Source organism: Acinonyx jubatus, chromosome B2 (assembly GCF_027475565.1).
Source record: "Acinonyx jubatus isolate Ajub_Pintada_27869175 chromosome B2, VMU_Ajub_asm_v1.0, whole genome shotgun sequence".
NCBI lineage: Eukaryota > Metazoa > Chordata > Mammalia > Carnivora > Felidae > Acinonyx > Acinonyx jubatus.
Genome location: NC_069385.1, coordinates 16,986,894 through 17,008,595, shown reverse-complemented (window position 1 = coordinate 17,008,595; position 21,702 = coordinate 16,986,894). Strand labels below are relative to the sequence as shown.

At 37.4% G+C, this 21,702-nt stretch overlaps 1 protein-coding gene across 3 annotated transcripts in view; it reads left to right on the top strand.

Annotated features, from left to right (window-relative positions):
* PCMT1 (protein-L-isoaspartate (D-aspartate) O-methyltransferase) overlaps positions 1-21,702 on the top strand; it is a 51,489-nt gene that overhangs the window by 11,321 nt on the left and 18,466 nt on the right. For all 3 annotated transcript variants that reach the window (XM_053222117.1, XM_027056649.2, XM_027056648.2), the window contains exons 2-3: positions 9,952-10,056; positions 11,283-11,314. In XM_053222117.1, coding sequence (XP_053078092.1) covers positions 9,952-10,056; positions 11,283-11,314 — 137 coding nt within the window. The remainder of the gene's footprint in view (positions 1-9,951; positions 10,057-11,282; positions 11,315-21,702) is intronic.

The window sequence follows — 21,702 nt, the reverse complement described above, 5'->3', positions numbered from 1 at the left end:
CTCAGGTCATGATCTCACAGTTCCTGAGCTCAAGCCCCATGTTGGGCTCTGTGCTGACCGCGTGGGCCTGCTTGGAATTCTGTCTCCCTCTCTGCCTGACCTTCTCCTGCTTGCTCTCTCTCTCTCTCTCTCAAAAATAAATAAATAAACATTAAAAAAAAAAGATGTTTTTAAGAAAAAAAAAAGAGAAACAGGTATCTTCTCAACATGGCTCTAATCTCTTTAAGTTTTTTTATTATTTCGTTTATGGCTTGGATTCTACTACATTCTCCTTTTTGAACCTTCTTATTTGGATCAATTGCATATTTGGACCAACACTAGCCATTATTATAATTATTTAATTAAGGTCCTTGGTCCCTAGGGTGCAGGAAGATTGGGTATGGGTGGTTATAGAGCTGTTCGCTATTTCAGAAAGCCTGATGGTAATTACACATTTACTCATAATTGGGCTATCCATGAAAAGTGAAACATTAAATTATTTTACTGTTTGCTAAAAACAGTTCAGGGTGCTGGCAGTTATACATGTCAGATTACCAAAAATGGTAAAATGACTTAATAACTTAGTAAATGTAGCTTGGTTTAAGCATCTTTCAAAATATGGAATTTGGGGCAAAAATAAAAAGAATATTGTGAAAATTTTGGAAACTACCCAATAATGGCATAATAAGGATTGATACTGAGACTTGATGTGTTCATCTTTTTAATAAATAGTGACATGCTTTTAAAAACCATTTAGAGGGGTGCCTGGGTGGCTCAGTTGGTTAAGCGTCTAACTCTCAGTTTCAGCCCAGGTCACGATCTCCAGGTTCATGGGCTTGGGCCCCATGTCGGGCTCTGTGCTGATGGTGTGGAGCCTGCTTGGGATTCACTCTCCCTCTCTCTCTGTCCTTCCCCTTCTCATACTGACTCTGTCTCTCTCAAATAAATGAACTTAAAAAAATTAAAAAAAAAAAAAAGTAAGAAACCATTTAGAGGGGCACCTGGGTGGCTTAGCTGGTTAAGCATCTGACTCTCCATTTTGGCTTAGGCCATGGTCTCACAGTTCTTGAGATCAAGCCCTGCATTGGGTTCTGCACTGACAGAGTGGAGCCTGCTTGGTATTCTATCTCTGCCTCTGTCTCCATCTTTCTCTCTCTCTCTTTCAAAAATAAATAAATAAACATTTTAACAACACCAACAAACACCATTTAGAGTTTTTAGTAAATTCCATATGCCTACATAGAGTAATAAAGTAGCCAAAGAAACTCATGTGAGTTTGATAGAAGTGTATTACCTAGCTTAAGGGAAGTAGTCTGTTCACTTTGGTTTTTAGAATGTGCCTGGAACAATATGTTTGATTTTAGATATCACACTTTTAAGTATCCATGCAAAGAATGAATAAGTCAATATGTTGATGGTTTTAAAAGCTGATGAATATTGGAGACATTGAATGAAGCTGCTAAATCTGAGAAAGATAAGGCTTGTATCTTAAAGATATGATAAGTGGTCATATGTCTTCAGATGAATGAAAAATGTTGGCTGGATAGAAAATTCAGTATTTCTTTTGTGGCTTATGAGAGCAGTACTAAGGGTTCATGTAAGTAAGTTATAAAGAGGGAGATTTCATATTAATACAGGGAAGTATAATAGAGTGATTTGAATGTGGAAATCTTCAAATAGTAATCATGATACCAATTTATGAAGAAGTTAGACTTTAGGGATCCTAAGACCCCATGTAACCTTGAGAGTCTGTGAATCATCTCTCTAGAATTTGAATTGAGTTCAAGACAAAAGAACCACTCAGTTATTTTGGGGGGCGCCTGGGTGGCTCAGTCAGTTAAGTGTCTGACTCTTGATTTCAGCTCATGTCATGATCTCATGGTCATGGGATCGAGCCCCACATCAGGCTCTGCGCTGAGCATGGAGCCTGCTTTGGGTTCTCTCTCTCCCTCTCCCTGTCCCTCTTCCTCTGCCTCTCTCGCTCTCTCAAAATAAATAAATAACATTAAAAAAAAAAAGAATCATTTTGGGAAATGAATTAGAAGTCATTAAGCTATTTGAATATGTTAGTGGAAGTATAGTCAAGTGGTTAGTAGGAATGTAACATCTCAATTTGAATGGCCCTACATCTGATTTGCTCAGAGGTCTTAGACAACTTAGTCTCTAAATTCAATTTTATCATCTGTAAAATGGAGTAATAATAGTGCTTACTTTTTAAAAAAAATATTTATTTATTTTTGAGAGAGAGAGAGAGAGAGAGAGAGACAGAGTACAAGCGGCGGGGGGGCGGGGGGGGCAGAGAGAGAGGGAGACACAGAATCCGAAGCAGGCTCCAGGCTCCGAGCCGTCAGTACAGAGTCTGATGCAGGGCTTGAACTCACTAGCTGTAAGACCATGACCTGAGCCAAAGTCAGACACTCAACTGACTGAGCCACCCAGGCACCCCAATAGTGCTTACTTTATAAGATTGTTAGAGATGGCATAAGACTATTTGTAGTTCACAAGTTCATACCTTAACAGGGGTAGTGTATATAATATGGGTAGGATTTTGTCTGGCACAGGGTTATGTTTAGTAAATAATAAGTCTTATTGTGATTTAAAATTGTTTTGAAAATGCTTTCACTGTTTTATTTATTTCACTATTTTATTTTAATAAATTTTACAGGTAGCTTGCTTAAAGTTATTTGTGTAGAAATAATATTTCCCATGGGGATTAATTTACCCAAAATTTATAATACTTTATTTTATTTAAAAATGTTTTTAATGTTTTATTTATATTTGAGAGAGAGAGAGACAGTGTGCAAGGGAGGGGGAGGAGCAGAGAGAGAGGGAGACACAGAATCCAAAGCAGGCTCCAGGCTCTGAGCTGTCAGCACAGAGCCCGACATAGGGATTGAACCCTCAAGCCATGAGATCATGACCCAAGCCAAAGTCGGACTTAATCAACTGAGCCACCCAGGCACCCATATCCAAAATTTATAATATTTTAAAATGAAAAGACTAAGTTTGTCTTTGCCAGTCTAGGACTATTTACAATGTTTTTCTTTTTTTTTTTTTTTTTAATTTTTTTACATTTATTTATTTTTGAGAGACAGAGAGAGACAGAGCACAAGTGGGGTAGGGGCAGAGAGAGAAGGAGACACAGAATCCGAACCAGGCTCCAGGCTCTGAGCTGTCAGAACAGAGCCCGACGTGGGACTCAAACTCACAAACTGTGAGATCATGACCTGAGTCAAAGTCAGATGCTTAACTGACTCAGCCACCCGGGCACCCCTTTACAATGTTTTTCTATTTCATGTGCTTTGTTTGCTAATTTTTAAGTATATTCTTTTGTTATTTGGAAGGTTTGTGTTTATACCTTTTGCAGTGTCTTTAAACTACCTTTTCTATTTGCTATATGGTCAGTCAGTATTAAATGGTATCCTTTGATTCCCCCTATTACCTACATAACAGTCAATGATCTAATTCTACTTTGCTCCTTTTTTCTCCTCTCATTGTTTACAGATGCATTTTTTTTTACTTTGTCAGAACCATATGACATTTATGTATTATTCCACCCATGTCTCTACCCCTGTTTTAGTCTTTGCTTTACAGTTGGTTATGTGTCCTTTGATGATGTATCCCTGTTTATCTCTTGGTTAGATGAAGCACATCCTCTGGAAGATATCTCAGAAGGGCTTGTCTGACATTCCCAGAATTCTGGCACATTCAAAACATCTTTTCTCTAAACTTGATATTTGAAGGACAATTTGACTGGGTATAAAATCTTTGGTTTACACTTAAAAAAAATCTTTATTGAGGTATAAATCAACTAATTTTAAGATTACAATCTGACGGGCACCTGGCTTGCCCTGTGGGTGGAGCATATAACACTTGATCTCGAGGTTGTGAGTTTGAGCCCTATGTTGGGCATGGAGCATACTTAAATAAAATCCTAAAAAAAAAATTACAGTTTGAAAAATTTGACAAATATAGTTGTGTAACCAACACCCTAATGATGTAGAATAGGGATTAGCAAACCACAGCTCAGAAGCCCAATCTGGTCTGGTGTCTATTTTTAGAAATAAAGACTTATATTACTTAACACAGCCATTCCCTGTATTTGGTATTGTTTGTGTTGTTCCCACACTACATTGACAGAGTTGAGTTGTTGCAACAGAGACTATTCGGCCTGCAGAGCCTGAAATATTTACTATTTTGACCTTTATGTAAATTTGCTGATCTACGATCTAGAACATTTCTTTTACCCACAGAGTTTCTCATGTTGCTTAGCAATCAATCTCCTTTACCCCTAACCTCTAGCAATCACAGATCAGCCCTGTGCCACTATGATTTTGACTTTTCTAGAATTTGATATAAATTGTCATATAGTGTACAATCTATAGGAGTCATATAGTATATATGGCTTCTTTCACTGACATTAATGCTTTTGAACTTTAGCTATGTTGTTGAATATATCAGTAGTTTTCTGTTCTTGTTGTTTTGTGGGTTTAAAAAAATTTTTTTTACATAAACTCTACCCACAATGTGGGGCTTGAACTCTCAAACTCATGACCCAGAGATCAAGAGTCGCATGCTGTATGGACTGAACCAGCCAGGTACCCAGTAATTTGCTTTTTTAAATTGTTGATTTGTACTTTCTTTTCTTGAATTTCTTGAAAATGTTGCTTTATTCCTTTTTTGCTCTTAGGAAATCTGACGGTTGCCCAATTTTTTTTTTTTAATCCTTATTACATAACTTGATTTTTTTGCCTTGAGGCTCTGAGGGTTTTTTTTCCTTGCCTTTAAAGTCTGATAGTTTGCAACAACCTCTTTGACCTCAGCCACAGGAATTTCATACTTGACATATCTCCAAAGGCAAGGGAATTAAAAGTAAAAATGAATTATTGGGACCTCATCAAGATAAAAAGCTTCTGCACTGCAAAGGAAACAATCAACAAAACTAAAAGGCAACCAATGGAACGGGAAGAGATATTTCCAAATGACATATCGGATAAAGGGCTAGTGCCCAAAATCTATAAATAACTCCCCAAACTCCACACCTGAAAAACAAATAATCCAGTGAAGAAATGGGCAGAAGACATGAATAGATACTTTTCCAAAGAAGACATCCAGATTACCAACAGACACATGAAACGATGCTCACCGTCACTCATCATCAGGGAAATACAAATCAAAGCCACACTGAGATACCACCTCACACCAGTCAGAGTGGCTAAAATGAGCAAATCAGGAGACTATAGATGCTGGCGAGGATGTGGAGAAGCAGGACCCTCTTGCACCGTTGGTGGGAATGCAAACTGGTGCAGCCGTCCTGGGAAACAGTGTGGAGGTTCCTCAAAAAATTAAAAATAGAATTACCCTATGACCCAGCAATAGCATTGCTAGGAATTTACCCAAGGGATATAGGAGTGCTGATGCATAGAGGCACATGTACCCCAATGTTTATAGCAGTGCTTTCAACAATAACCAAATTATGGAAAGAGCCTAAATGTCCATCAGCTGATGAATGGGTAAAGAAGATGTGGTTTATATATACAATGGGATACTACTTGGCAATGAGAAAGAATGAAATCTGGCCATTTGCAACAACGTGGATGGAACTGGGGGGTATTATGCTAAGTGAAATGAGTCAGTCAGAGAAAGACAGATACCATATATTTTCACTCATATGTGGATCTTGAGAAATGTAACAGAAGACCATGGGGGAAAGGGGAAGTGGGGGAGAAGTTGCAGACAGAGAGGGAGGGAGGCAAACCATAAGGGATTCTTAAATACAGAGAACAAACTGAAGGTTGATGAGGGGTGGGGGAGAAGGGAAAGTGGGTGGTGGGCATTGAGGGGGGCACCTGTTGGGATGAGCACTGGGTGTTGTATGGAAGCCAATTTGACAACAAATTACATATATATAAAAAAGAAAGAGGGGCGCCTGGGTGGCTCAGTTGGTTGAGCGTCCAACTTCGGCTCAGGTCATGATCTCGCAGTTTGTGGGTTCGAGCCCCGCATCGGGCTCTGCTGATAGCTTAGAGCCTGGAGCCTGCTTCGGATTCTGTGTCTCCTTCCTCTCTCAGCCCCTCCCCAACTTGTGCTCTGTCTCTCAAAAATAAATAATTGTTAAAAAAAAAAGAAAAGAAAAGAAAGCTACACCAAAGTAAATAAATAAATAAATAGACATTAAAAAAATTCTTCAAATAAAGTCTGATAGTTTTATTAGTAAATGTCATGAAGTTGGCCTGGTAATATTTTTACTTACTTTCTGCTAGGTTTTCTTTGAATGTAGTTTTAAAATTATTGTTTCTGTTTAATCAGCCGGAATGTTTTTATTTGTATTTTGTTTTCTTTTTACAGTATCTTTCGATGGAGTTGAGTTTTTTCGTTTTCCTATTTTTAAACATTTTGTGGACACAGTTCAACAGCGCCTTTTTTCAGTATTGTGACTTGCAGTTTCTTTTTTTTTTTTTTAAATTTTTTTAATGTTTACTTTTGAGAGACAGAGAGACAGAGTGAGTGAGAGCGGGGGAAGGGCAGAGAGTGAGGGAGACACAGAATTTGAATCAGGCTCCAGGATCTGGGCTGTCAGCACAGAGCTGGACATGGGGCTCGAACCCACGAACTGTAAGATCATGACCTGAGCCGAAGTCGGACGGTTCACCAACTGAGCCACCCAGGTGCCCCTGACCTGCAGTTTCTTTAATGGACGATGATGTGTTGGGAGTAGTGTTGGGAAAAGGGGAGGAGTCAGCACATCTTGTTGCTCTTTTGTTTCTGTAATATCCTTAATTATCTTTTCCCTTTTGCTGCACCAAGAGGCACCATCCTTTCCCTTTTTATTTGATTCTCCCCCAGAAGTAGAACTTCTCATGGTTGCCACCTCTAGTCCCATTTAATTTTTAAATAGAACCATACAGTATCTGGTGTTTTGCTACTGGTTTCTTTCACTTAGCACAGTGTTTTCAAGGTTCGTATTATGTGGTAGCAGGAATCAGTACTTTTATGGTTTAATAATATTTTATTGTATGGATATACCACATTTTGTGTACCCATTCATTGGTGGACACGTTGGGCTATTATGAATAATGCTCCTATGCACATTTGTGTACAAGTTTCCATGTGAACCTATATTTTCATTTCTCTTGGGTATACATATAGGAATAGAATTGCTGGGTCCTGGGTCCTGTGGTAACTCTTACCTTTAACCATTTGGGGAACTGCCATTTTCTGAGGTGGCAGCACCGTTTTACATTTCCACCTGCAGTGCATAAGTCCTTGCCAGTGTTTGTTATCATCTGCCTTTTTGATTGTAGCCATTGTAGGGGCTATGAAGTGGTGTCTCATTGTGGTTTTAATTTGCATTTCCCTGAGCAGCATCTTTTCATGTACCCATTGGCCACTTGTATACCTTTGGAGAAATGTCTATTCAGATTCTTTGCACATTTTGTCTCTTTACATTGAATTGTAAGAGTTCTTTATATATTCTAAATACAAGTCCCTTCCCAGATACATGATTTGCAAATATTTTCTCCTATTCTATGAGTTATTTTTCACTTTCTTGATAGCATCCTTAAGGCACAGAAACTTTTAATTTTGATGAAATCCAATTTCTATTGTTTTCTCTTGTTGCTTGTGCTTTTGGTATTCTATCTGTGAATCCATTGCCAAATCCAAGGTCATGAAGATTTACCTCAATATTATCTTCTATGAGCTTTATGGTATTAGCTCATATATTTAGGTCTTTGATCCATTTTGAGTTAATTTTTATATATGATATGAAGTAAAGTTTGAGTTTCATTCTTTTACATGTGGTTATCCAGTTGTCCCAGCACTATTTGTTGAAAATGACTAATCTTTCATCATTGAATGGTTTTGGCATCTTCGTCATCTCACCGTCTTTTAAGTTCCTTTCTTATAGCCAGTGCTGTGAAGATCCAAGTCCCAGGCCTATGTTCCATATTTTAGTACTTAGTGCTGTTACTCCTTTTGAGGGGAATGATTTTGTGTGTGCTTCATCTGTATCCCCTGCTCCTCCTTTTTCTCTCGGAGTCTTTTAACCTCATCCCATCCCCACCCTGGTTTTCTGTACCCACAGGCTTACAGCAATGGGAGGAACTTTGTTGGAATTTAGTGTTTATTTTATAGGTAATTCGAAGTCTGAATATTCTCTGCCTTCTAGTAATATGAAGGCATGGGTCATGTATGGTTTTATATATGCCCCTTCATGATCTTAGGTTGAGGATTTTTTGAGTGACTATGTGAAGAGATTCAGGTTCTGGTAACTGCCATTACCCTTTAGAACCTGGACACTCCACAGTTAATGAATAAATTAAATAAGTTTGCATAAATATTTGAAATTTCTCATGATGCTTTTACTGAAGTCTTATTTTTTAAAAATTTATATGAGTAATCTCCACACCCAGCGTGGGGCTTGAACTCACAACCCTGAGATCAAGAGTCACATGTTTTTCCTTTTTTTTAAAGTTTATTCATTTATTTTGAGAGAGAGAAAGAGTAAGAGAGTGTGCACACACACACACGCTTGCAGGGGAGGGGCAGAAAGAGGAAGAGAGAGAATCCCAAGCAGGGGTTGCACTATCAGTGTGGAGCCTGATGTGGGGCTCGATCTCACGAACTGTGATATCATGACCTGAGCCGAAATCAAGAGTCAGAGGCTCAACCAACTGAGCCACCCAGGTGCCCCAAGTCACATCCTCTCTCAACTGAGCCAGCCAGGCACCCCACTAAAGTCTCATTTTTCAAAGAAAATTTTTTAATGTTTGTTATTTTTGAGAGAGAGAGAGAGCGAGCACGAGCTGGGGAGGGGCAGCGAGAGAGGGAGACACAAAATCTGAAGCAGGCTCCAGGCTCTGAGCTGTCAGCACAGAGCCCAAAACGCAAGACTTGAACTCACGAACCATGAGGTCCTGACCTGAGCTGAAGTTGGAAGCTTAACCGACTGTGCCACCCAGGCGCCCCTAAAGTCTCATTTTAAAATAGTCATCCATAACGTTGCCAAATTCAGCAAAGCATATTTTGGTTAAAAAATTTTATTTCTTGAATGTTAAAGTCAAGTTCATACATTTAATCTTACAGTTTTTAGATCTGTGAGGACAGGAATATGCTATCTTGTTTATTTGTATAATCCTAAGCATATACCATTTTGTCTGGTATGTATTAGACAGTCAATAAACTTACTGAGTGAGTTAATAAGGGCTTTACTGAATAACAACATGGTACCATGAACGTTATTCAAAGTTAACGTATTATATTTAATCTCAAAGAATGAATAGTTGGGGGACCCATATATAATCATTACTCATCCTGCTTTCCTTCTTGAAAAATTTCTTTTTGCTTGGGCTTTGTAACAGTTTATCTACTTGATTTTCACCCACCCTTGTGACTGCTCTTTGTCATAATCTCTGAAGGTTCTGCTTCCTTTGCACATCTCTTCAGTGTTCGCTTTTGTTTTTCTTCCTGTGTATTCTTCCCTGGCCACTTATTTCACTTCCGTTGCTTCAGTTACCATCCGTATAACTAGAAATCTTTATCACCGCCCTAGATCTCTTTCCTGAACTCCAGATCCACGTGTTCCGTGGACTGCTGCGTATCTCCACCTGTATGCTCTTTAGCCATTAACTGAATAAGTAAGTTACCCTTTTCTCCTTAACTCTGCTCCTTCTGTAGGATTTCTCAAGTCAGTGTATGACATCAGCATTTCAGCCATTATCCCGTTCTTCCTTCAAAGCTAGTTAGTTAAGTATACATTACCTATTAAATATAACTCAAATCCTACTTTTCTTCATCCTAACTGTCCTCACTGAGGACCAGGTTGTGTTTACCTGGGTCATTGCAACAACTGCCATTCTTGCTCTCTTCCAATCCAGTCTCTACAGTGCAACCAGAGTAATTATTCTAAAATATAGCTAATCATCTCATCATCTCACTCCCAGCTTAAAATGTTTGCCTCATTCATTTCAGAAAATGGAATCATCAAAACAGATAAAGTGTTTGAAGTAATGCTGGCCACAGACCGCTCCCACTATGCAAAATGTAACCCTTATATGGATTCTCCACAATCAATAGGTGAGCTTCTGGATTTCTGAAATTGTCACATTTTTACTCATTAACTGTATAATTTTTGTTAAGTAAAACTAGTTTGAGACACAGATATTATTACCTTGCTAATTTGAATTTTATGCCTCAGGAAGTTTCATAATCCCAAACATAACCATTTCAATAAGATGATGTTATGTATATGAAGTATGTTTTCTGTTTTCTCAAACTGTATATAATATATATAAACAATATTTTAAACATTCTTCATAAAACATACTTTTAATGAAAATTTAAGTTTAAGCTGAGTGCTCTCTAGGGCCTCAATGTTGACTGAGGTGGTTTTTCACATTAGTATCAGTTTTTTAAATCAATATTAAAGGAAGTAAGTGTAATAAAGTAGGTATTGATTTCTCTGCTTTACTTGCCCTGAATCTTTTGGTTTGTGCTTGATTTCAGAAAGTTCTTTATTTAATTCCTTCTCCTGAAGCAGTTTTTGCTGAACTGCTGAGCCTTGGCAGTGGGCGCCTTTGAGGCTTAGAAGTGCCTCGGGATCCTGTCGGCCAGCCGCCATACTTTCTTCTTTCAAAGCACTATAACAGTCAGCAGAGAAGATCCTGGGGAGCTTCTGAACCCCGAAGGCACCTGCTACCACCGCTCAGTGAAAATTGCTTCAGATGCAGAAGCAGGTAAATAAGTTTTGAGAAAGCAGCACCGGAAGAAAAAACTTGAAAGCTAAACACTACGAAAAGATTGTGAATTACCATTAGGTGTTAGTATATAGAGCAAATTGAAGTAGGTGTTAGTCTCTTAATCTATTCGGAGTGCCAGTTAGTTGTTCAATAAGTTGTCGGAAGTATGAAGCCATTTAATTTTGCAAAGATTTTGCATACCTATTGTATATGGAAGTTTGTTTTCTTTTCATAAATCTGGAGAGGAAAACAAGCCATAAAGTTACCAACTCAACTTACTTTTTCTTACTTTTTTAGCTAACTATACGGGAGAAGAAATTTTCAGAAATAGTGGGAGTGTTCTACTAGAAGAGCACATCAGCCTTTGGCATGATTGTATTTTCTCATTTTAACTGCTGCTTGACAGTACTCTAAAATGCAAAATAAAAGTTTTATTTTCTTGAGATCATAAAAACAAAAAATATTTTATGACAAAGAATTTGTGGATGTGAGGAAAGGAGTTACATGGAGTATCTGGTATGTTTTTGCATTGAATGTGTCAGTAGTTCTCTTCTTCTTTTGCAGGTTTCCAAGCAACAATCAGTGCTCCACATATGGTAAGTTAACTTTGGTCATTCGGGCACAAATGGGTCACAGTTTTCCACTAAGATGGGTTTTTTTCAGTAAAAAAGGTTTAAAGAAAGTTAAATTTTATCATCTATGAGTTATGTCGGTTGGTAATGAGCCTCTTTTATTAATCCATGATCTATAGAAGGAAGCCTTCTTGGTAGAAACTGTCATTAAAGTTTTTGTTGGTTGTCATTGGTATCTAATCATGTAAAAATTGGATATAAAAGGTTATTTAGTGATGAGTGAATTAGGGAGAGAGTATTTTAAATGATATAATGGACATATCATAAAATCTCAAGTTGAATATTATTTGAAATATTTTATTTGGAAAATCCATTAGGGGTTGGTCAAGTATAGCAGCTATGAAAATTTGTAACTTTGAGAAAGACCTATCTTAAGTTATCTAGCACTTTCAATCTGTTAGGAATTTTCTTGGGTTTTAAATGTCAGTTATTTGAATGAGTCCTCTATTGGTTTTTGGAGAGAAAAACAATAGCTTTTCTGATTCTCTGAAAGTATTTGGGGCTGGAGAAACTCTTATTTAAACGTAAAGACCTCTTTGTACCAAAATAAAGTCATATATATGATGAATTGGTAATTATACTAGAAGAAAATATAGGAAAATTATTACTTACAAGCATTAAATACAAATGACTTTTTAAAACATTACAAGGGGCACCTGGGTGGCTCGGTTGTGTCCAACTTTGGCTGAGGGCATGATCTCATGGTTCATGGGTTCGAGCCCCGCATTGGGCTCTGTGCTGACAGCTTAGAGCCTGGAGCCTGCTTCAGATTCTGTCTCCCTTTCTCTGCCCCTTCCCTACTCATGCTCTGTCTCTCTCTCCCTCCCTGTCTCAAAAATAAATAAACATTAAAAAATAAAAATAATTGCAGCTATGTGGATGGAACCAGAGGGTATTATGCTAAGTGAAATTAGTCAGAGAAAGACAAATACCATATGACTTCACTCATATGAGGACTTTAAGACACATAACAGATGAATTCAAGGGAAGGGAAGCAAAAATAATAGAAAAACAGGGAGGGGGACAAAACATAAGAGACTCTTAAATATGGAGAACAAAAAGAGGGTTGCTGGAGGGGTTGTGGGAGGGGGAATGGGCTAAATGGGTAAGGGACATTAAGGAATCTACTCCTGAAATCATTGTTGCACTATATGCTAACTAACTTGGATATAAATTAAAAAATAATAATAATAAAATAAAACAAAAATAAAGCATGACAAAAGACAAAGAGGCCTGATATATTTTGCAACATAAAAAATTGGGATTTCTAGGGTGCCTGGGTGGTTCAGTCAGCTAAGCATCCAACTTCGGCTCAGGTCACAATCTTGCAGTCTGTGAGTTCGAGCTCCGTGTTGGGCTCTGTGCTGACAGCTCAGAGCCTGGAACCTGCTTCGGATTCTGTCTCTCTCTCTCTCTCTGCCCCTCTCCCACTCACATTCTCTCTCCAAAAAAACATTAAAAAAAATTTTTTTTAAAATTGGGATTTCTGCAGAGAAAAAAATGTTACAAGCAAAATTAAAAGAAAAACTGAGGGAAGTATTCAGTAGGTAAAGTACAAGAATGATAGTTCATAGAAGAAATACAGATGACATTAGCACTTAAACCAATGAAAAGATGTCATTTTCATTTATATTTACATACTTAATAAATTACACATTAGTGTTGTAGTAAAGTACCATTTTTCATGAACAGATTGTCAGAGATCAAAGAGCTTAATACTTTGTACTGGAAAGGGGAAACTGACAATTAATATACAATATACTTTTTTGTTGAGAGAGTACATTGGTAGTGTTGGAAAGCAATTTGGCAAATCTATAAAATGTGAAATAAATGTACCTTACACTCTTCAGTTTAAAAAAATTTTTTTTTTAATGTTTATTTATTTTTGAGAGAGAGAGAGAGGCAGAGTGTGAGCAGGGGAGGGACCGAGAGAGAGGGACATACAGAATCTGAAGTAGGTTCCAGGCTCTGAACCATCAGCACAGGGCCTGACACGGGGCTCTAACTCATGAACGGTGAGATCATGACCTGAGCCGAAGTTGACCACTTAACTGACTGAGCTACCCAGGTGGCCTACACTCTTCAGTTTTATTTCAAGATATTTATCCTTGAATAATATAGTATATTTTTATAGGTACAAAGTTACTAACAATGTTCATTCTGCATTATTTATAATAGCAAAAAAAAATAACAGTGATCACGAATATCCCATTAATAGTCAGTGGTTAATAATTATACAGTGAAATACTGTGAAGCTGTTAAATGAAGAGTCTCTGTAGGGACCAGTATGGCAAGATGTTCAGCAAACATTAAGTATAAAAGAAGAGTATGTAAGAGTGTTTACAGTATTTTGTAATACGCAAAAATCAAGTCTGCACGTATACATGTATACATATGTCTTCCTATAGGCATGAAAACTAAAAATGAGTTCTTCTAAGGTCAGAATTAGATGATTGGAGGGTGAAAGGGAGATCTACTTTTCACTCTGCACTCTGTATATTATCAGTTTCTTTTTGTTTTCTTCTTCCCTTTTTTTTAAAGTTTATTTATTTACTTAAGTTGTCTCTATACCCAAAGCTCATACTCCCAACCCCAGGATTAAGAGTCGCTTCTCTGACAGCCAGCCAGGCTCCCCCTTCTTTGTTTTTTTTTTTTTTTGTTTGTTTGTTTGTTTTCCATTCATGGAATAGGAATGGGTTTTTTTATGCATTAACTATTCAAAGAAATGAATGATTTAAAGCAAGTGTAGTCCTAAGATTCCTGCAGGCAGTTTGAAGTACTACTTACAGCAAAAGATTTATGTAGAAGCATTCATTTAATTCTCAAAGTTATTTTGGAGAATTGGTATCCTGCATGTCTGGGAAATTGACTGGAGGGGTGTGTCTTCCTATATCAAAGGAAATACTGCATGAATTTTTCTTTTCCCCTGAAGCTTGGTGCTGAGTATCCAGTTCACTGCCAAAGAAAACATGGCAGAAACTCCATGGCAAAGGATGTATTTTTCGACAAAAAAAATAGCAACTTTAGTAAGCTACAATTCACCTACTGTAAAATTCATCCCTTTAAAGTTATGGATTTTAGTCTATTCAGAGTTGTTCAAACATCACCACTATCTAATTTCAGAACATTTTCCTCAGCTCAAAAAGTAATGCTGTACCCATTCACAGTCAATTCCCATCCCTCATCTGCCAAAGTCCTGGTAACTACTAATGTGCTTTTTATTTCTGTCTCTCCCGGACATTTTGCATAAATGGAATAATACAATATATAGCATTTCGCAACTGGCTTTTTATATTTGCATTTTCAAGGTTTGTATTGTAGCATGAATCACTACTTCATTTCTTTTTATTGCTGAATAATATTCCATTGTATGAATATACCACACTTTGCTTTTTTGTCAGTTGATAGACATTTGGGTTGTTCCCACTTTCTAGCTACTGTGATTAATGCTACTATGAACATTAATGTACAAGTTTTTGTGTGTGCATGTATTTTCAATTCTTAGGAGTGGAATTGGTAGATCATATGGTGATTCTAGATTTAACATTTTGAAGAATGGTCAACTGTTTTCCAAATGGCTGCACTGTTTTACATTGCTACCAGCAATGTATAAATGGGGGTTTCAGTTTCTGCACTTTCTTGTCAACGCTTGCTATTGTGTGCTTTCTTTCTTTTATCCATCCTGGTAGCTGTGAAGTGGTATGTCATTGTGGTTTTGAGTTGCATTAACCCTAATGATAATGATGTTGAGCATCTTTTCATGTGCTTATTGACCATTTGTAGGTCTTTGCAGAAATGTCTATTCATATCCTTTTCCATTTCTTAGTTGAGCTGTCTTTTAAGAAAAGGCTGCATTTAAAATAATATTTATTGTGGTATAATGCGTATAACATAAAACTTAACATCTTAATCATTTTTTTTTTAATGTTTATTTTTTGAGAGACAGAGAGCACATGCACGCATGACCAGCGGAGAGGCAGAGCGAGAGAAGGAGAGAATCCCAAGCAGGCCTCCATACTTAGCACAGGGGCTGAGGTAGGGCTTGACCTCACGACTGTGAGATCATGACCTGAATCAAAGTCAAGAGTGAGATGCTCAACCAACTGAGCCACTCAGGTGCCCCTTAACCATTTTTTAAGCATATAGTTCAGCAGTGTTAAATACATTGATACTGTCGTGTAACTAATCTCTAGAACTCTTTTCATCTTGCAAAACTAAAACTCTATACCATTCAACAGTAATTTCCCATTTCCTGGTCTCCCCAGCCCCGGGCGACCACCATTCTATTATCTATCTCTAAGAATTTGACTAGTCTAGATACCTCATAAGTGGAATCATAAAATATTTGTTTTTTTATGACTGGTTTATTTCACTTAGTGTAATGTCCTCAAGGTTCATCCATGTCATAGCTTGTATTAAAAAAAGGATTCATTTTTAATCACTTACATTTCCTTACCTATGTCTCTTAGTAAGGAAAATGTGTGTATTCATGTGTATGTGTATAGTCACGCAGTAGCTCTCTATGTATGTATGTGTGTGCAAGCAGTAATAATACAGTGTCCTTTGATGCTTGTGGAACCAGGATGTGAGTAGAATAAAATAATATTAATTATACATATGAACAAACATTGTAATATGAACAAACATTTGTGATCTTATATCATTTATTGTATAGATCTCAGAAGTATTGAAAGAGAAACGGAAAGTGAGGAGCAACTCTTTGCTCTCTGTTGACATCTCTATTTAATGAACTTTAAAATCACAGACTTGGAAGTAACTACAACCCTAGAATATTTTCCAAAGGCGTAATTGAAAATGTAATATATGCATTGGGCAAGAGATTAAAAGCAACCTGTTAAAATGGCATTCCAGTAGCAGTGAGCACACTTAGCATGCAGATATTGAAACCTAAATATCATTCCTCACTAAATGAGACTAGAGTTCCTTGGAGAAGTGACTGAATATTGGGAAATAAGGAAGTACTCACAGGTTGATGGGTGATGTTGAAAGGACATAGGAGCAGGTTTGAAGAGACTCCCAGAGGCCAATTGGAGATAATTTGAGAATTGGAAAATGATACATAATGAAGATAATGTATTTTAACATAGTAAATCAGAAACAAAAATCCATGAGTTCATAGAGATTAAAAACAAAAAAGTAAGACAGAAAATGAAAAACAGAAGAATGCCAATTAATACATATGGAGGGAATAATAAAATTAAAAAAAAATCACTATTTTGGGGGCATGTGGGTGGCTTAGTCGGCTAAGCATCTGACTCTTGATTTCAGCTCAGGTCATGATCTCATGGTTCGTGAGTTTGAGCCCCACATCAGGCCTGCACTAACAGTGTGGGGCCTGTTTGGGATTCTCTCTCCCCGTCTCTCTCTGCCCCTCCCCTGCTTGCATGCGCTGTCACTCCCTCAAAATAAATAAATGTTAAAAAATATATATTTAAAAAATAAGTAAATAAATCACTATATTGTAATCATCAATATAACAGTTAAATTGGGCAGAGATTGTCAGTTGATCTAAAACAATTTAGAGGGGGTGCCTGGGTGGCTCAGTATTGTTTTTTTTTTTTAAGCTTATTTATTTATTTTGAGAGAGAGACAGAGAGCAGGGGAGGGACAAAGAGAAAGGGAGAGAGAATCCCCAACAGGCTGCATGCTGTCAGCACAGAGCCCAACATGGGGCTCGAACTCATGAACTGTGAGATCAGAACTTGAGCCCGGATCAAGGGTAGGACCCTTAACGGACTGAGCCACCCCGCTGCCCCAGTAGTCAGTATTCTGAAGCGCAGAAGAGTGGTAGGTGGAGGGGAACTGAAGGGAGAGTATTTTATATTGACAGACACAATGCGTAATCCTTGAATGGATTGGGGTAAAAACAGCTATCAAGGACACTTTGGGAACAGTTGAGGAAATGTAAGTAGTGTGTGTATGTTGGGTGATGATACTAAATTGATGATTGTCACGAGTGTGGTAATGGTGATGTGGTAGCAAAGGGCGATGTCTTCGTTGTTTTGGCATATGCGTGCTGAAGTATTTTGCTGTGAAGTATCACAATGTGTACAGCCTATTTTCAGATGGTATGGTAGAACAGTATGGCACAGTACATAAACAGTTGGTGACTGCATATGAGGGAGAATGTGTATTCATCGTATTTGTGGGTTTGAAATTTTCCATAATTATAAAAAAACCTAAAATTTTTCATGTTTACTTATTTGTTTTTTAATGTGTGAGAGAGCGCGAGACAGAGCACAAGCAGGGGAAGGGCAGAGAGAGAGGAAGACACAGAATCTGAAACAGGCTCCAGACTCTGAGCTGTGAGCACAGAGCCCGACGTGGGGCTCAAACTCCCGAACAGTGAGATCATGACCTGAGCCAAAAGTCGGATGCTTAACCGACTGAGCCACCCAAGCGCCTCTGTGTTTGTTTGTTTGTTTGTTTGTTTGTTTTTATTTATTTTTGAGACAGAGAGAGACAGAACATGAGCAGGGGAGGGGCGGAGAGAGAGGGAGACACAGGATCCGAAGCAGGCTCCAGGCTCTGAGCTGTCAGCACAGAGCCCGACGCAGGGCTCGAACTCACGAACTGTGAGATCGTGACCTGAGCCGAAGTCGGCCGCTCAACCGACTGAGCCACCCAGGCGCCCCTGTGTTTATTTATTTTTGAGAAAGAGACAGCATGAATTGGGGAGGGGCAGAGAGAGAAGGAGACACAGAATCTGAAGCAGGCTCCAGGCCCCAAGCTGTCATCACAGAGCCAGACACAAGGCTTGAACTCACCCACTGTGAGATCATAACCTGAGCCGAAGTCAGACACTTAAATTAAGAAAGCTTTTAAAAAACTGTTAATTTTGGATTTAGTGATAAACATGGGTTATCCAGAAAAATACTAGCTAGGGTGATAAAAGCATGAAAAATGCTAATAATTGTGATTGAAGGCCTTGACAATAACTCAGCATGCTCCCCTTTTATAAAAGCAAATCTTGTATAGACATACTGCTGAAAAAATATTCTTGGGTTTGTTTTGGAATTAAGATACCACAGTACGGCATATAAACTGGGAATTGACACCTTAAAGAAGTCCCTTCTTGTCCTTTGATTTCTGGATCCAGAAAGACAAGTATTAGGGAAGTTATTTTGTTTCTTTGGTTACTTCCAAGTTCCTATAGTGTGATACTTGTTATCGTATTATTAATAGAAAGTATTAAACCTCATAACTGATTGTTATATGAATATTATGAAAGCTACTTCCGATGTTTAGTCCAGACCTTTTTCATGGTACCAATGTTTTTCACTCTTTAGACAAGAGCCTCTTTTGCGAAGCAATCTATATGAAAGATTGATAAAGTTAGTTCTCTATTACTCTTTTCCCAAAACACACCCCTCCCTCAGTGTACGTTTGTGTGTTACCTCTCAAGGGGTTCTGTGGAATATTAATGACTTTCTGGAACACTGTTTGAAAACCATTGGATTGTGTGTGGCTGTATCTGTTAAAGGCCTTTTCCCCATTTTATGTTAGTTGTGGAATAGTAGCCTTAACTTTTTCGTTTTTAACTTTTTAATATGGAAAGTTTCCAACACCACATAAATAAATAGAATACTATAATGAACCCTCCTGTAGCCATAATCACCTTTAATAATTACCCCAAATTTGTTAATCTTGTTTTATTTTTATTTTGTCTTCCTCTTGCTGAACTATTTAAAAACAAATCTCAAACATAATATTGTTCACCCCTCGTTAGTACTTAAATGTAAATCTGATGACTTTAAAAACACAACTACAGGGGCGCCTGGGTGGCTCAGTTGGTTAAGCATCCGACTTGGGCTCAGGTCATGATCTCACAGTCCGTGGGCTTGTGCCCCGTGTTGGGCTCTGTGCTGACAGTTCAAAGCCTGGAGTCTGCTTCCGATTCTGTCTCTCCCTGTCTGTCTGCCCCTCCCCCGCTTGCAGTCTGCCCGTGTCTCTCTCTCTCTCTCTCAAAAAGTAAACATTAAAAAAAAAATTAACTCAACTACAATATTATATCATATCATATTGTTCCTTAGTATGTTATGTTGTCTTAAAACCAGTCCATGTTCAAACTTTACCAGGTGTTTCCAAGAAGTTCTTTTATGGTTGATTTGCTTAAATCAGGATCCAAACAAGGTCCAGACATTACATCTTTTTAGTCTTTTTCAGTCTTCTTAGTCTCTTTTAATTTTAAAAGTCTCCTTTCTTTTTTTAAATCCCACTTATTTACTGACAAAAACTCATCCATTTGTCCTGTAGAATTTCCCATATTCTAAACTTGGTTAAGATTGTTTCCTGGTAATACTTAACTTGTCCCCCCTACCCCAACCTTTTTTTTTTTTTTTTTTTTTTTTTTTTGTCTTTTCAGGAACACTGCCTAATGGTTCTTTCCATTGCATCACATCAGGAGGGACACGATGTCTGATCATTCACTTTTAGTGACTGGAATAGTCTTTTCAGGAACTTTTTGTTGAGCTATTACACACATCGAGTAAAGTACACAAATCTTGTGTGTAGCTTGATGAGTGTTCACATATGTGTATGTGTAACCAGCACCCAGATGAAGATCAGTACGTTTCCTATGTCCTAGCAGGTTCCCTCATGCGAGTTCCTTAGCTTCTAACCTTGGTGTAACCAGTATTCTGGCTTTGGTCATGTAAATTAGTTTTCTAAATAGGGAGTTTCCAGTCTGTTCCATTTTGAACATTACCTGTTTCTGATGCTTAAAAAATTTTTAGCTTTTAACAGAATTTCAGACTTACAGAAAAGTTGTAAGAATAGTACAAGTAATTCCCATGTACTTTTTACCCATCTTCCCCTAATGTTAACCTTTTACTACATTTTCTTTATCATTTATTCTTTCTTTTTGTCTTTCTCATATATATGTATATACATGAAATACATGTATTTTCTTTTTAATGAACTCTTTGGGAATAATTTGGGGATAGAATGCTCTTTACCTTCAAAAATAGGACATTCTCAATAACCACAGTATCAAAATCAGGAAATAAACATTAATACAACACTGTTAGCCAGTTGACAGACTTTACTTAAATTTTATCAGTTGTTCTGGTTATGTCCTTTACAGGAAAATACAATTACAGAGCTGGAGTTTCATTCAGTTGTCATGTCTTCTTAGTTTTCTTTTATCTGGAACAGTACCTCAGTCTTCTTTTATGGTTTTGAAAATTTTGTGAATATAGGCCAGTTTTTTCTAGAATGTTCCTCAATTTGGGTTTGTCTCCTGTTTCCTCATGATCAGATATGGGTTATGCATTTTTGCCTGGAATATCCTAGAAGGGATGTATTTTAACAGATGCCATATGATGTCAATGTGTCCCATTACTGGTGATGTTAATTTTGATCATCTGACTAAGGTAGTGTCAGCCAGGTTTCTCCACAGAGAAACTTGAATTCCACTGTAAAGTGACAATTTTCATTTTTGTAATTAGTGTTTTGGGTAAACACTTTGAGATTATGTAAATCTTCTGTTATTCCTCAAATGATAATCTACAAGTTTTAGCATCCATTTATTTTTGCTGAATCAGTTATTACTGAAGTGGTTGCCAAATGGCAGCTTCCTAAGTTCATCATTTCATCAATATGAATTGATTGGGAACAATTTCCCCTTATTCTCCTATTTATATATATATAGAGGTTATGTATTTTCTTATTATCACTATGGATTCATGAATATGTATTTTTACCAACCAAGATCTAGTAATGTTTATTGATACTGAACCTGATGATTTTTAATAATGAACGTAAGTAGGTATTTAAGGACAGCTTTTGAGATAACATTTATTGGTTTTTTTTTTTAACATTTATTAGTTCTAACTTCATATTTTAGAAAAGCACTGAAATGTAAGTTTATAAAGAGGATGGAGTAGGGAAGGCTTTATTTCTTGGTTTGGCCCAAAGCATAAGCAATATGACTTTATTTGATTAATAATTTATATATACTATAGACATAAAAATATATATCCTTTGACCCCCTCAATTCTAAGAATTTATCCTACAGATATACTTTATAAGGTTTTTATAAAGATGATTATATTATCCTACATATATACCCGTTTTAAAATTTTATTTTAGAGCGAGATCATGCATAAGCAGGGGAGAGGGACAGAGGGAGAGAATCTTTCTTTTAAAAAAATTTTTTTTAATGTTTATTTTTGAGAGAGAGAGAGAGCGAGCGAGCGTGCAATCAGGGGAGGGGCAGAAAAAGAGGGAGACGCAGAATCCGAAGCAGGCATCAGGCTCTGAGCTGTCAGCACAGAGCCTGACGTGAGGCTCAAACCCACAAACTGCAAGATCGTGACCTGAGCTGAGGT